The sequence below is a fragment of the Peromyscus leucopus genome, chromosome 7, assembly GCF_004664715.2.
Source record: "Peromyscus leucopus breed LL Stock chromosome 7, UCI_PerLeu_2.1, whole genome shotgun sequence".
NCBI lineage: Eukaryota > Metazoa > Chordata > Mammalia > Rodentia > Cricetidae > Peromyscus > Peromyscus leucopus.
The window spans coordinates 72,483,537-72,499,470 of NC_051069.1; the positions used below are offsets into that span (position 1 = coordinate 72,483,537).

General features: G+C 41.6%; 1 protein-coding gene across 1 annotated transcript in view; it reads right to left on the reverse strand.

The window, feature by feature from the left end:
* Lca5 (lebercilin LCA5) overlaps positions 1-15,934 on the reverse strand; it is a 50,195-nt gene that overhangs the window by 19,652 nt on the left and 14,609 nt on the right. The window contains 2 exon segments of the mRNA XM_037208235.1: positions 9,205-9,734; positions 15,218-15,580. Of these exon segments, the coding sequence (XP_037064130.1) occupies positions 9,205-9,734; positions 15,218-15,416 (729 nt within the window). The 5' untranslated portion in view covers positions 15,417-15,580.

A 15,934-nucleotide genomic window follows, 5' to 3' on the forward strand; every position in this document is an offset into this window, starting at 1 on the left:
ATGGCACATGTTCTTATTTGTGGATCCTGGCTCTGAATCCTTAGATGTGAGTCTACAATCTGGAGTCTGTGCAGAAACCAGGGATGGAGTAAGGAACTGGGGGTCAGAGTGGGGAGGAACTCTAAAAAGGGGGTAGTAAGACATGGGTGCTATGGAGGGGGAAACAGGAAGAACAGTGAGGGGGGACTTTATCTGGGGAGGAAGAAAGCAGGGTGATATTGAGGAGTAGTTGGGCAGAGGGGAAAAGGACACCAAGGATGACTGAAAAAGTCACAGGGAAACACATTACATTATATTTACTTAAAAGATACATATAATATATATTAAATAGCTTAAACAAAATTGTGCCACTCAGGTAATAATCCCCTCCCCCCTCAAAGAAGCCAGAGGTTGACAAAAACTCCAATACCAAGGGATGGAAAAATCTCCCTTCCAGTCATTTGTCAAGGGAGTCCCAAAGCAATTTAGGATATGCTGTTGCCCCTGATTATCTCCCAGAACTTGAAGGTAAGACCCCATTAATGAAGACAACAGACACTTTAAAGGACTTGGAGAAATCAAGCTGGAACTGATCTGGAAGCCTCCTTGAGGACTAGCTCTCATAGTTTCTCAAGGTGTTATTCAAGTTACTAAGAAAAACAATTAATAGTCCTACCCACTGTACAGCCTACACATCCCAACAATGACCAGCATGGCAAAACAACCCAAAGATCTAACAGTGACATTTGTATCTTGGGAATAACTAATAGTCTCCTACTTGGACTTAAGGTCTGATCCACAGGGAATTCGTGTCTAGAACTGCAAACCTAGCCAAGTGATTGGTGAGGTCATGGACCCTAGAGAAACTACTACTGTCATGTTAAATCAGTATAACTCTAACTACTCAGCCTCATACACATGGTGAGGTGCAGCTCTCACCCCTCATCAAAGAGGCTTCTTTTTTGAGCAGATGCAGACAATTACAGAAACCCATACCTGGTCAAAAATGCAGGAAGCAACTCCAGGTACCAAACCTCAACAGATACATCTACAATACAAGCCCTATAATTAAGGCTCAGGGAACACTGTGGAGGAGGAGGCAGACAGATTGTGAAAGCCAGAGAACCATGCCATCTGCTGCAGGATTCTGTATTCTATATGACAGGGAGTTGCACCCATGAAATATTCAACAATATGGTGTCCTAAACAAGACCTGAAGAATGGCACTCCCAGCTGACATACTGACATGGATGGGGGAGGTCTCATAGGGCCCATCCCTTGATGAAGAGCTACAGACAATTGGTTCCTCTGAGAGAAGAAGATTCAGCCTCCCCCAGGGATGAGCCCCCGCTGGATTATCCAATTCCAAATGGTCATCCCTAAACATATGTGCAGATGAGCAACACTCAATGGACTCAGCAGCTTGTAGTTACCTAACAGTCACAGTTACAGACGCCGTAGAGTTGAGAGGGAGTGGAAGGGGGCACACAGGGAGAGTCCGAGGGAAGAGAGTATGGGGAATAAATGATATAAATACAGTACTCATGTGTGCAAGTCTCAAAAGTTAATAAAATGAATATAAAAACAATCTCAAAAACGTCAAAGGTGTGATCTACAATATGAAAACCAAGTTAATTAGCATGATATGTTCAAGATTTTAATTAAATGAGTACATTTTGACTGCTCATATCACAGGGAAGAAATATATGCAACTGTTTGAGATGATGGATATTTTGTTTTATTATAGTAACCATTTTAGTATATGTATCATGCTCTCTATGTTAATATGCACAATATGCATTTAAAAGTAAAATTTAAGAAAGTCAAGTAATACAAGCTGAAGGATATAAAATCTTTGTTTAGAAAGTACAAATTTGGATCAAGCACAAATAGCATATATTAAAAAAAAAAAAAAAAAAACCCAGCCAAACAAACAACGAAATGTCCTCTGCACCACACAGCCAGTCAGCCTTAGGGGAAAGTGCGCGACTGTGGGAACGCTGCAGGGATGCAGCTATGATTATCAGGTGCAGCCAGGCCACCCTTGGGCTTTGGTGAGTGCACAAAATGCAACATCACAATCGAGTTTCTCACCGACTCTTAAGCAATTACGGGCCTTAACCATCACCAACTGATCTAGAGGGGGAAATGAATTTAGAGTGAATGAGGCAAAATTTAAGACGCTGAATGAGGCATTAAAAACAAAAGCTTCATTTCCTAACCAAATGAAAAACTCAATAGCAACTATTTTAAGTTCTGGATTGATTAGTGAGATTATGAAGGAAATAATTATATACTGAGTCGGATGCCAAAAGTGTCAGGAAGTTAAGAAATAAGCTGAAAGGTAAAGACTAATTCTCCTGAGGGGGCTTCAGAAGCAACGCCACTCAGAAGAGAGCTAGTAAGGTGTGGCAGCAGATGTGACATTACCAACCTAGCACAGGAAGGTCCCGGACTGCACATGAATCACTGACCCCACCCCAACACAACTTTAATTACACAGAAGCAGCTCGGGTCAGGTTGGGGACCTGGAGACACAGAGCTTGTACATCAGCCATCCTAAACCTGGCTCATTTCTAAAACGGCATCGTTCCTTTGTGTGCACAAAACATTCGACTGAAAATCTATTTTTTACAATAGAAATAAGCTTCGAAATTCAAAAAATAACTTGAGAAGTGATCTGAGAAAAAAATTGAGACTATTTAGAAATCAAAGATGAGTCAAATAAATGGAGACACCTTGCACTTAGAGCCAGGAAATTCAGCAGTTAGGGTGGCAGTCACTACAAATTGATCTGTGCATAAAGCAATTCCTATCCAAGCTCCAGGATGTGTTTGCAGACACACACAAGCTCGTTTTAATACCACGTGGAGGGGCTGGAGTGAAGGCTCAGCAGCTCAGAGGGCTGGCTGCTCTTCCAAAAGTCCTGAGGTGGGTTGCTAGCATCCAAATCAGGTAGCTCAAAACCGCCTGCATGCGCGCACACATACACACAATACATCTTTTAAAACAGGCAGAAGATCTAATTAAAGAGAACTTCAGAAGCCTGTAAGAAGTCGCTGTCTGTGTAAGAAGTCACTCTCCCTCTGTATTAAGGATGAAGAGTGTGTGGTAACAGGAGAGAGATACTTGGGTCATCAGGACAGATTAGAAATCTAGAAAGAAGCCCTCAAAAATATGTCCAACTGATTTTTTTAGGAGATGCCCAAGCAACTTGATGTGACAGAAGAAGAGCCGCCATTTCTCATGGCACGTCAGCAACTGAGACCTGATATGTGGCCTAACAGCAACCTCTTGCAAAAAATAATAAACTCAAAATAAACCATGGGCTTAAATGTAAAACATAAAACATAAGTGTTTATAAAACATTGAGCTATAGACCTTAAATATGTATTTTTGTCACATATTCCTCAATAATGATTAGAAAAGAAAGAACTGGTCACAGAACAAGAGGTAATCTTTATGCTATAAGCAAAGGACAATAGAGGTGAATCATTCTTAGACTTGATACCAAAGCACAAGAAATCAAAGAAAAATTTGGTTAAGTGGACCACAATGAAATTAAAATCTTTCCCTCTTGAAATATCTTTCCATCTGTGAAGATGGTAAGAAAAGTTAAAGAGTGTGAGAAAAGATTTGCAAACCATACATCTTAAAAAAAAAGTCTGTATGAAGAAAAATAAAGAACTGTCAAAAATCAACAGAAAACAGAGAGAGAGAGAGAGAGAGAGAGAGAGAGAGATAAAAAGACACTGAATAAAAATCATAAACAGATGCTCAACTCCAACACTTAGGAGAGTGCAGTTTGGCAGCACAGTAAGGAAGGGGCTGCAGGCCTGTGAGGACCGGTTAAAGACAGGGTTAATACTGCTGTGGGATGGTCTGTATGGCAAATGTGTTGCTCTGATTGGTCAAAAAATAAAACACTGATTGGCCCGTGGCTAGGCAGGAAGTATAGGCGGGACTAACAGAGAGGAGAAAAGAAAGAACAGAAAGGCAGAAGGAGTCACTGCCAGCCGCCACCAGGACAAGCAGAATGTGAAGATGCCGGTAAGCCATGAACCACGTGACAAGGTATAGATTTATAGAAACGGATTAATTTAAGCTATAAGAACAGTTAGCAAGAAGCCTGCCACAGCCATACAGTTTGTAAGCAATATAAGTCTCTGTGTTTACTTATATTGGGTTGGGTCTGAGCGGCTGTGGGACTGGCGGGTGACAAAGATTTGTCCTGACTGTGGGCAAGGCAGGAAAACTCTTGCTACATAATACTGAATGCTGATGGAGAGAAGAGCCAGCACAGTGAGGTGCTGCTGACGGAACATCCACTGGCTCTGATACTCTAGAAAGGCGAGGACAGTTTCTGACAAAGCCAAGCAGACATTCTACCATCCAGCACATGAACTTCCAGGTACACATCCCAGAGAATGAAAGTCATGTTCATACAGAAAATCTGTACATGAATGATCTTAGCAGCTTCACTGGTGAGTTCAAAAACTAAACGGTAGCTGAGCAGTGGTGGCACACACCTTTAATCCCAGCACTCAGGAGGCAGAGGCAGGTGGATCTCTGTGAGTTCAAGGCCAGCTTGATCTACAAAGTGAGTTACAGGACAACCAAGATTGGTACACAGAGAAACTCTGTCTCTAAACAAAACAAACCAACCAAACAAACAAAAACCAAAGGGAACTACCCTTTAATTGGCTCTACAGTGACACTGTCACCACACTATTAAGCACTACTCAGGAGTCAAAAGCTGTATGACTCATTCAGCAACTGGTATCAGAATGTATATGATACATGCCAGCATCAAGCCTAGACAATAAGCAACTCCAGTTATACAGCATCCTTGAAATTAAAGAATTATAGAGATGCCTATTAGTGAATGTCTCAGGTTAGAGAAGGAAGGATAAAAGGTATTGCTGATCTGTATCTTGACCTGAGCCATGGTCATGAAAACCATGCGTGTAATTACATTGTGTATCACAATACACATGAGCACAAATAAAGTCAAGGGAAAGCCGAGGAGATTGCTGGATCATTTCACTGTATTGGAACCAACTCCCTGACTCTAATATTGTGTGACGATTATAAAATAGTGGGAAAAGCATGTAAAAGGAATAGAAGAACTTTATACACAGTTTTCTTATTAATGCATGTCCATTATGCATTTCTACATGCATCTACAATGATCTCCAAATAGAAAGCATCCAGTACCCTTATTTTTAAGGGACAGAGTCTTGCTATATGGTCAAGGCTGGCTTTGAACTCAGTCCTTCCTCAGCTTCCCAGATGCACATGCCACCACACCAGGTTTATCTGCCTCATCCCACCCTCACATAGATTGTTGTTCATGCAGGTTTCTTATACAGAGGGCCCTACACAGTTTCACTAAAACCCTTCATACCCATGGCCCATCATATTTCTTCTCATTTCTTCCCCTCCTCCACTGACCCCCCATGTCCCTTAACCCATATGATTCCCTTCTTTGCCCCCAGACAGTTCCTTTTTTATCATGATATTCCATGACCTACTCTCTGCCCTGCTGTGGATATCACTCTATATAAATAAACACTGATGGCCAGTGACCAGGCAGGAAGTATAGGCGGGACAAAGAGAGAGGAGAATTGGGGAAACAGGAAGAAGGAAGGGAGACACTACAGCCACCGCCAGGACAAGCAGCATGTAGAGACTCTGGTAAGCCACCAGCCACGTGGCAAGGTATAGATTTATAGAAATGGGTTAATTTAAGATAAAAGAGCAGTTAGCAAGAAGCCTGTCACAGCCATACAGTTTATAAGTGATATAAGCATCTGAGTGATTATTTTATAAGTGGATTGTGGGACTGCGGGGCTTGGGGAACCTGGAGAGAAGCCCTCCAGCAACAAATGGCGCCCAACGGCTCGAGTTTCCACCTTAAACCTGAGAATATTTAATAACCAATTCTAAACAGAGCCAAAACCAGGCTCCTGCTTCTTGTCTCATACGGGCAGCTAGATGTGGCAAAACGCAAGTTTGGACACTGGCGGGTTCCTGGCGGGTGCGTTTGACCGACAGTATGGCGGAAATGAGGCATCTGCCAGCGGCAAATTAAGCTGTGTGGTAGATTTAGTCTTTACTAGTATTTAAAAAAAAAAAAAAAAAAAAAAAAAAAAAAAGAGGTTTCTGGGCTACACGCTGCTTTGATAAAAACTTAGACCCACTATTTCTGAGACTTGATGACTCCAGAGCTGGCGGAAAACGTACCACCGCCATGTTGGGAAGCTGAAGTGGGCGGAGCCAGCAGCCACAGCACCGTTTCGGGCTTACAATGGTACAGTTTAAAGCAATAGGCTCAAGGCTCAAGGTAATATAAAACATAAGCCACATAAAGATGGCTACCACACAGAGAATCTGGATTATGTTCTCTTTGATATTCATAACTAAAGAAAAACATTTGATTACAAAAGCTGTTGAGTTATGCCAAAATGTATATTTTAAAGGTACCTTGACTTCAAAATTTGGATATAAGGATATGTTACTTTGGAAAAGAGGTTCTGCTTTTGTTTCCACAGAAAGCCAGAGGCTGTGGACTTGTTCCAGATTAAGATACATCAGGTTTCACCAGCCAAGACCCCCTGAAAGGACTCCGATGACACCATGGCCCAGATGATCCAACATCCAGATCGGTTTCAAGGCAACTGGTTCACACAATACAGCCTCACGGACTACCCCATAGGTCTAAAATTTTCTTTGCGTCCCCATAAGATACAGCGCCCCCCTCCAGCAGGAAGTAGTAAGAGATGCTACGCCCAAATTCCCAAATATACCAAGCTGGCTTTAGAGGTGGAATTGGCTCACTCCCCTCTAAACCCAGACATATTAAAAAAATAAATGGTTAAGAGATTCTTGCGTCCCAAATCAGAAGAGCCCTCTGGTGTGGGACAGAGAAAAACCAATATTTTTATTTAAAACAGGTTGATTATAAATATGATATCTTGCTAAAAAAGAAAAGGGGATATGATATAGATATATAGGAGGATATAGAGATGATAAGATAAAAGGATAGATTAATCAACCTACTTTTAAAGAACAACTTGTTTAAAATGTTTTACATTGGTATAGATTTTAGTTTATGCTTAAAATGTTTTACATTGGTGTGAATTTTGGTTTATTGATACAAACTTGAAGTTAATTTTGTTATACTGTATATATATATTTCTATTCTTGTTTGAGGTATTATGTTTATGTAACTCATTTAAAATTGTAATGGATAATTAAAAATAGGTTAATAATTAGTCATTTATGATAATCATATTTGTAACCATGTTAGTTAAGTCTTCTAGGTATACATAGATATATTTCAGATAGATAGGTAATCTTCAAACACTTCATAGACCTAGAGAATATGGCATTTAAATAACTTAGAATTCTGTTGATGTGAGACACAATTGCTCCTGGCTGCACCAATTTGATCCCGAGAGAATGTTGGGCTTCTAAGACATTTCCATTTGGAAGTTTGTCTTTTTGGCACAAAATGGCCTACTGGGCAAAGAACTGCCCTTGCCTTGATGGCTGACAGTACAAATGCAATGCTGTCCTTTCTGGACAAGCGGGACACAAGGAAAGCGACCACTGTACTCTGCCAAGACAGGGTAAGATGGTCTCTTAAAATTCCTGCTTCTAAAAATGGTCTGTCAGATACTCCAGGCCTGTAGCCAATTTGAATGCACCAACAATGCTGAGAAACATTAGGTGACTGTCCAGGCTGCCAGCTGTCTTGGTCTACTTTTGCAAGATTCCCGAAAGTTGCTTGCATCCATCTACCATTTCTCAGGTACCATTATGTTCCTTCTCAGGTCTTTGATGTGGTTGAAGACTAGATAGTCGTAATTTCCTCAGTTATGATAAAAGATAAGTTAGCTATAAAACCTTAAACTCACAAATATAAGATAGATAGGACATCTTCTTTAATATTGTAACTATAATTCTTGCTCAGTAATTGTTTTGTTATATGTAATTTTACCATGTTAAAGTTAAAACCTTCCTTTTTAAAAAAAGAAGAAAGGGGAAGTGCTGTGGATATCACTCTATATAAATAAACACTGATGGCCAGTGACCAGGCAGGAAGTATAGGCGGGACAAAGAGAGAGGAGAATTGGGGAAACAGGAAGAAGGAAGGGAGACACTGCAGCCACCGCCAGGACAAGCAGCATGTAGAGACTCTGGTAAGCCACCAGCCACGTGGCAAGGTATAGATTTATAGAAATGGGTTAATTTAAGATAAAAGAGCAGTTAGCAAGAAGCCTGTCACAGCCATACAGTTTATAAGTGATATAAGCGTCTGAGTGATTATTTTATAAGTGGATTGTGGGACTGCGGGGCTTGGGGAACCTGGAGAGAAGCCCTCCAGCAACACTGCCCCTTTATGATCTTTCTCCTCTCTCACGAATTTCTAGCTTCATGGAAAGGGACGTTTTGTACAGGGTGGTTATTATAAATCAAAGACAACCAACTTCCAGAAGTTACTAAGACTCAAACTCATCCATCATCATGTGATTTACTAATAATACATACAATCTTCAACATCTAGCTCCTAAATAAATAATCTTTTGTGTAAGTGAAGGTATGTATACATGTATGTGCATGTGTGGAGGCCAGAGATCAACCATGGGTTGCGTTCCTAGCCTTGGTCTTTCACTGGAACCTAGAGCTCACCAAGTAGACCAGGCTAGCTGTTCAATGAGCCCCATGGGTTTACCTGTCTACATCTACCCTCCTCAGCACTAATACTACATGTGCTCACCACCACCTACCACTCCCAGGCATTTTTATGTAAGAGCTGGGGGTAGAACTCAGGTCCTTGTGTTTGTGGAGCAAGTCCTTTACAGACTAAGTTCTCCCCCCAGCCCCTATATACACGTTCTTAATTGTCCTTAATTTCTTTGGTGGTTTTGTTATTGTTTGGGTCAGAGTATCACTATGTAGCACTGGCTGGCCTAGAAAGTAGACCAGGCTGGTCTCAAACTCACCAAGATGCCCTGGCCTCTGACTCCTGAGTTTTAGGACTCAAAGCCTGCAACACCTGCCTGGCTCTGTTCTTGACTTCTATCCCGGAAAAATAATATTAAAATCCACTTTCGGGTCTAAGCAAAGGCCAAACTGCAAGGGACCGCTCAACCAGAGCCGTCAAAATGCCCAGTGAGCACCAGCCACAGAGCACCGCGTGAAGGCGCACAATGTTACCTTAATTTTTCTCTCGGTGTCGTCTAATTTTAACTCTGCCGTAACCAGTTTCTTGGCCAGATCATCTCGTTCTGGGAGGTGTCTAGCCTCAGAGATCTTTTTCAGTTTCTGCAAGGAAAACTTGGTCCTGTAGAGTTCCCCTTCCGTATCCTTCACCCTCTTCTCTGTGGCTCGCTCCTTCTCCTGAGATTTCTTTAAGCGTTCTTTGAGTGCAGTAATCTCATTGTTATGACGCAGTATAAGTTGCGAGATTTCACTCTCTGCGTCTTCAAACTTATTCAGCGCTTTCTCCTGACGAAACTGGAGACTTTTCAAGGCCTTGTTTTCTTTGAGCAGCTGGGCTAACTTGACCTGCAGTTCAGACACTTCGTTCTGCAGCTCGTTGATTTTCAGAAGCCTTGCCGAAAGAACTCGCTTTGTAACGATGTCAGGATCTTTCCGAAGCGGCTCTCTATTGAGGCTTTGGGACCGAAATCCGACTCGGGCTCCCTTTTTGCTGGGTACAGCCTTAGGGCTAACTTTCCTAAGGACTAAAAAAGAAACAGTAATAATGTGAGTGAAGGTCATACCCCTGTTATTATTTATCCATCCAGAACTAGGGGATCTACATAGTTTTTAGTTTTCATTCTTAAAAAATGCTTTTATAAGCTAGGCATGGTGGTGCATGCCTTTAATACCAGAATTTGGAAGGCAGAGGCAGGTGGATATCTGAGTTCAAGGCCAGCCTAGTACATACATTTAAGTTCCAGGGCTATGTAAAAATTAAATACCAGGAATTTTTTTTAATGGTCCTGATACGTTTCTCTTTAAAGAGGTTTTGGGGTAAGCGATGGCTCAGTTTGCAAAGGATTTGCCACAGAACACAAGGACCGGAGTTTGCTCTCCACAACCCACATAAAAAATCTAGCCTGGCTAGGCGTGGTAGTGTGAGCTTGTGATCCCAGGACTGTGAAGGTGAGAAAAGAAAGATCCCTGTGGCTCACTGGCCAGCCAGTCTAGCCTACTTGGGCAAGCCACAAACCCATGAAGAGTTACTGTCACTAAAAACAAGGTAGATAGCTCCAGAGAAATGACACCCAAGGTTGCCCTCCACCACCCACATATGAGATACATACACACACACACACACACACACACACACACACACACACACACACACACACAGAGAGAGAGAGAGAGAGAGAGAGAGAAAGAGAGAGAAGTATATGCAAAGACATACACGCATATAAATAAAATAAATGTCATTTTAAAGCACATAAAATTGAGGTACACATACTAAATTATAACTCAAAAATTTGAAAGTTTTTTTTTTTTTTTTTTTTTTTTTTTTTTGGTTTTTCGAGACAGGGTTTCTCTGTGTAGCTTTGCGCCTTTCCTGGAGCTCACTTGGTAGCCCAGGCTGGCCTCGAACTCACAGAGATCCGCCTGGCTCTGCCTCCCGAGTGCTGGGATTAAAGGCGTGCGCCACCACCGCCCGACAGAAAGTATTTTTATTAACATTTATTGAGCTTAAGCCTCAGGATATATACACATCTACACTTTAAAAGAGATATCTAAAAGCCTACCAAAAGGTTAAAATACAGAAACAAACAAACAAACAACCTCCAAGTCAAAAGCCCACATCAGGCCATCTTCTTCTCTGCCGGCTATCTGTGGATCAGTTAACTTCTCCAGCACCATACCTGCCTGAGTTCCACCACACCCCCCATCATGATGATAACAGATTAACCCTTTGAAACTGTAAGGAAGTTCCCAGTTAAATGCTTTCTTTTATAAGAGTTGTCTTGGTCATGCTGTCTCCTCACAGTTAAAGAACAGTAACCATGACCATGACAGAAGTTGGTCCCCGGAGTGGGAGTGTGGTGGTTTGAATAAGAATGGTCCCATAGCCTCATATGTTGGAAAGCTTGGTCCCCAGTTAGTGGAACTATTGGGGAAGGATTGGGAGATGTGGCCTTGTTGGAGGAGACGTGTCACCAGGCCCAGTCTCTCTCTGCCTGCCTGCCACTATTCTCCCTGCCATGAAGATCACAGACTAGCCCTCTAAAACTGTAAGCAAGTCCCCAATGAAATGCTTTCTTTTATAAGACTGTCATGGTCATGGTGTCTCTACAGCAACAGAACAGTAACTAAGATAAGAAATTTGTTCCGTTTGGTCTTGTTGCTCGGTCTAAGGCAGACGAATGACCTCAGATTTTAACTGAAGACATCACAGAGCAGAAAGCCGTACAAGACAGAGGGGAGACAACAACTGAAATTTTCTGACTGCTGCTGGCATTGTCTTTCACTGGTCTGATTCTTCTCAGCAATCTTCTCAAATAAGGTAAGGCTTACAGACTTCCGACTTCTTACCTGGGGGCACTTCCGGGAGAGGAACAGAACAATGAATGTGCTTCTTGCCAACAGTTCCCTAGATATGTAAATTATCCTTAGGAATACCAGGCATTTTCCAAGGTTCAACTCGACAAGAGATGTGTATTATATAGAAGCTTGAGATCATGCCTCCAGCTAATTCTAAGAACCAGATTCAGAAGAAGGTTAAAAATTGAAGACCCTGACATTAATTTGCATATCTATGAACACCTGATTTTTGACAAAGAAGCCAAAACTGTACAATGGAAAAAAAGAAAGCATCTTCAACAAATGGTGCTGGCATAATTGGATGTCAACATGTAGAAGATTGCAAATAGATCCATATTTATCACCATGCACAAAACCCCAGTCCAAGTGGATCAAAGATCTCAACATAAATCCAGTTACACTGAACCTGATAGAAGAGAAAGTAGGAAGTAGTCTTGAATTCATTGGCACAGGAGACCACTTCCTAAATATAATACCAGTAGCACAGACACTGAGAGCAACAATTAATAAATGGGACATCCTGAAACTGAGAAGCTTTTGTAGGGCAAAGGACACGGTCAATAAGACAAAATGACAGCCTACAGAATAGAAAAGATCTTCACCAACCCCACACCTGACAAGAGGGCTGATCTCCAAAATATACAAAGAATTCAAGAAACTAGACATCAAAATACCAAACTATCCAATAAAAAATGGGCTACAGAGCTAAACAGAATTTTCAACAGAAGAACCTCAAATGGCTGAAAGACATTTAAGGAATTGATCAATATCTTTAGTAATCAGGGAAAAAAAGCAAATCAAAATGACTCTGAGATACCATCTTATACCTGTCAGAATGGCTATGATCAAAAACACTGATAACAGCTTATGTTGGAGAGGATGTGGAGCAAGAGGAACACTCCTCCACTACCGGTGGGAGTGCAAACTTGTACAGCCACTTTGGAAATCAGTATGGTGGTTTCTCAGAAAATTGGTAATCTATCTACCTCAAGACCCAGCTATACCATTCTTGGGCATATACCCAAGGAATGCTCAATCATACCACAAGGACACTTGCTCAGCTGTGTTCATAGTAACATTATTCTAATAGCCAGAACCTGGAAACAACCTAGATGCCCCTCCACCAAAGAATGGACAAAGAAAATGTGGCACATATATACAATGGAGTACTACTCAGCAGTAAAAAACAATGACATCATGAAATTTGCAGGCAAATGGATGAAACTAGAAAATATAATCCTGAGCAAGGTAATTCAGACTCAGAAGGACAAACATGGTATGTACTCACTCATAAGTGGATACTAATGTAAAGCAAAGGATAACCAGACTACAACCCACAGATCCAGAGAAGCTAGCTAACAAAGAGAACCCTAAGAGGGATACATGGATCTCCCCGGGAAGGGGAAACAGATGAGATCTCCATGAGCAAACTGGAGTCAATGGAGGTTAGGGGATGGGGGATGAGAACATAAGGGAATGGGAGGGTCAAGCTGGAATAGGGACAGAGTGGGAGAGCAAGGAAAGAGATACCATGATAGAGGGAGACAACATGGGAATAGGGAGGAACAGGTTGCTAGGGAAGTTCCCAGGAATCAACAAGGATGACTCTGCCTTAGACTATTAGCAACAGTGGTGAGGGTGCCTGAACTGCCCTACACTGGTAATCAGATTGGTGAATACCCTAACTGTCATCATAGAGCCTCCATCCAGTAACTTATTGAAGCAGATGCAGAGATCCACAACCAAGCACTAGACTGAGCTCTAGGAGTCCAGTCAAAGAGAGAAAGAGGGATTCTATGAGCAAGGGGCATCAAGATCATGATGGGGAAATGTACAGAGACAACCAAACCAAACTAGTGGGAACTCATGAACTGTGGACCAATAGCTGTGGAGCCCCCATGGGACTGGACTAGGTCCTCTGCATAAGTGAGACAGTTCTTTAGCTTGACCTGCATAAGGGGCCCCTGGCAGTGGGATCAGGATCTGTTCCTGGTACAGGAGTGGGCTTTTTGGAGCCCCAGGGCCTATGGTGGAACAACTTACACAGCCTTAGTGCAGGGGGCGGGGCTTGGACCTGCCTAAGCTGAATGTACCAGACTCTACTGATTCCCTATGGGAGGCCTTGCCTTGGAGGAGGTGGGCATGGAGGGTGGGTTGGGAGGAAAGGATAGGGGGGGCGGGAGGAGAGAGGAGAGGGGGATCTGTGGTTGGTGTGTAAAATGAATAGAAAATTTAATAAGAAAAAATATGGACCATATATTGATATGTATTGATATACATACAAAACCATTGATTTTATACTAATATATGTAAATATATAGTTATTAATATAAAAAAACCAAACATGATGCTTAGAAGAAAAAAAAAAAGAAGCCAAAAAGGAATGGCAGTCAAACAAGAGATGCACTCAGATGTCAGCAGATGGGCATCCTGAGGCGCTGGACTGGGGTCTGGGAATAGGTCACTCTCATTCAGATGCATATTCTTTGCAATTTTCTTCTTCATTATTGTTATTACTATTATTATTATTATTATTATTATTATTATTATTATTATTGCAGGAGTGTATGTGCACATGTATAGATCAAAGGGCAGAGCTGGAGTTTGTGGAGTTGGGTTTCTTCTTCCTCCATGGTTCCTGAGTCAAACTCACATCATCAGGCTTGAGGAACAAATACCTTTCACCTGCTGCTGAGCCACCTTGCTGGTCCTTTGTAGTTTTTAATGTGTAAACATTACTTTTCAAAGTAATAATTTTCAATGCAAATTTAATTACACCCTTTCTTAAATCGGTCCAGCAGCTGTCACCCACAAAAATAATGAATATAGTCTGTTACCATCGGATGTGGGTATTTCATTATGTGGCTTCTGTTTTCTTCTCAAGCCCCCAACTTCCTGCTCCCTCGCTGGCATCAGGAAGTCTCAACACTCTGCACAGTTGTCGTAACTGTGTGCCATGCATCAATGTATCATAATTACCTCACGTGCCATAACTTATTGTTCTATGCCATTCTTACAGACTACAGACTTGGTGCATTCTGTTGTTCCATGAAATGGGCTTTTCAACCCAGAGATTTATTAAATGAAGAGATTTATTTAATAGTACATAGTTATGCATGCTCCAGAATAGTAACATTCTCATAACAAAAATTAGGATTAATAACAATCTAATCTCTTTTAAGTCAGTGAATGGCAAACAAATTGGAGGATAATCCAGAGTCCTAAACCCATACCTAGGTTAAGTTGCATGTTTTCAGTGAGCATCCGCTCCGTCAACGAAAATGCCTCATAACTAGTTTATATACTGCTTTTAGTTACTTTAAAAAAACAACAATAAAGTACAATTGCCCTGTAGGTTTTGCCCTTACAGTTAAGGGCCTCTTCAATCACAAGAAAGACATTTCCTTAGGAAGCAAGAAAATGAGCAGTCTTCTGGTGCTCTCTTCGGTATGACTCTGAATATAAAAAAAGTAACATGTATTGATATAAGCAACACATCATTTAAGAAGATAAAGCCCATCTGAAATGAAAATCAGCCCACTCCGGGTACGCAGCAACATACACACTAGGGGAGAGGCTTCATTCACATGGGTTTTTGCCACGCTGCCCTGGAGGGTCCGGGTGCCTGGCATCTTTTACAGTAGACACCCACCTTGGTGATGTACCTGGCTCTCTGACAACTGTCTTTTGGGATTCTTCTCCTTCGTAGTTGGACACGAAAGCAAATGGATGGGTGACGAACGGTCAGAAGACTGTGGTGAGGACCCAAAGTCAGACGAGTAGTGAGAATAGTGGTGCTTGCCCGCCTTTCTCTCCTGATCGGGGTCTGGACTTCCGGCTCTTTCCCCCATCCTTTGGAAAAGGGGCCCCTAGTCACATAGTTTACAGACTCATGAAAATACTGAGGAGTATTTCTGTAGTCTTGGTATCGTGGTAATATTTATTTATGTGCAGTTTGTTTTCTTCACAATGTGTCTGTAGTCCACATCAGTCAGCACAAGATACACTTTCTTCTCTACAGAGGAAAGAAAAGGCAGTCATCGAAGGGCTGTGAAATAATTTCTCTAATCAAAATGAGAGTGACTAAAGGCGAAATAATTTACAGCATCCCAGGTTAAAGAAGAGGGTATCATTGTGTTTTTATACATTAACTTACATATTGATATAAGACACATTCTGTCAAGGCCTAGAAATAATATTCCTTCTGAATAATGTCAACTAATTTTGATTTTACTTTAATCCTGAGAATTATAAATACAATCCTGAAAATTTACAAGACAATAATGATCAAATTGCCAGTATTTTCCTATGTTGGGGTGTGGTAATAAAAAAATAAAAAGACCTAGGAAGAAAACTGCCTAGCCAGGCA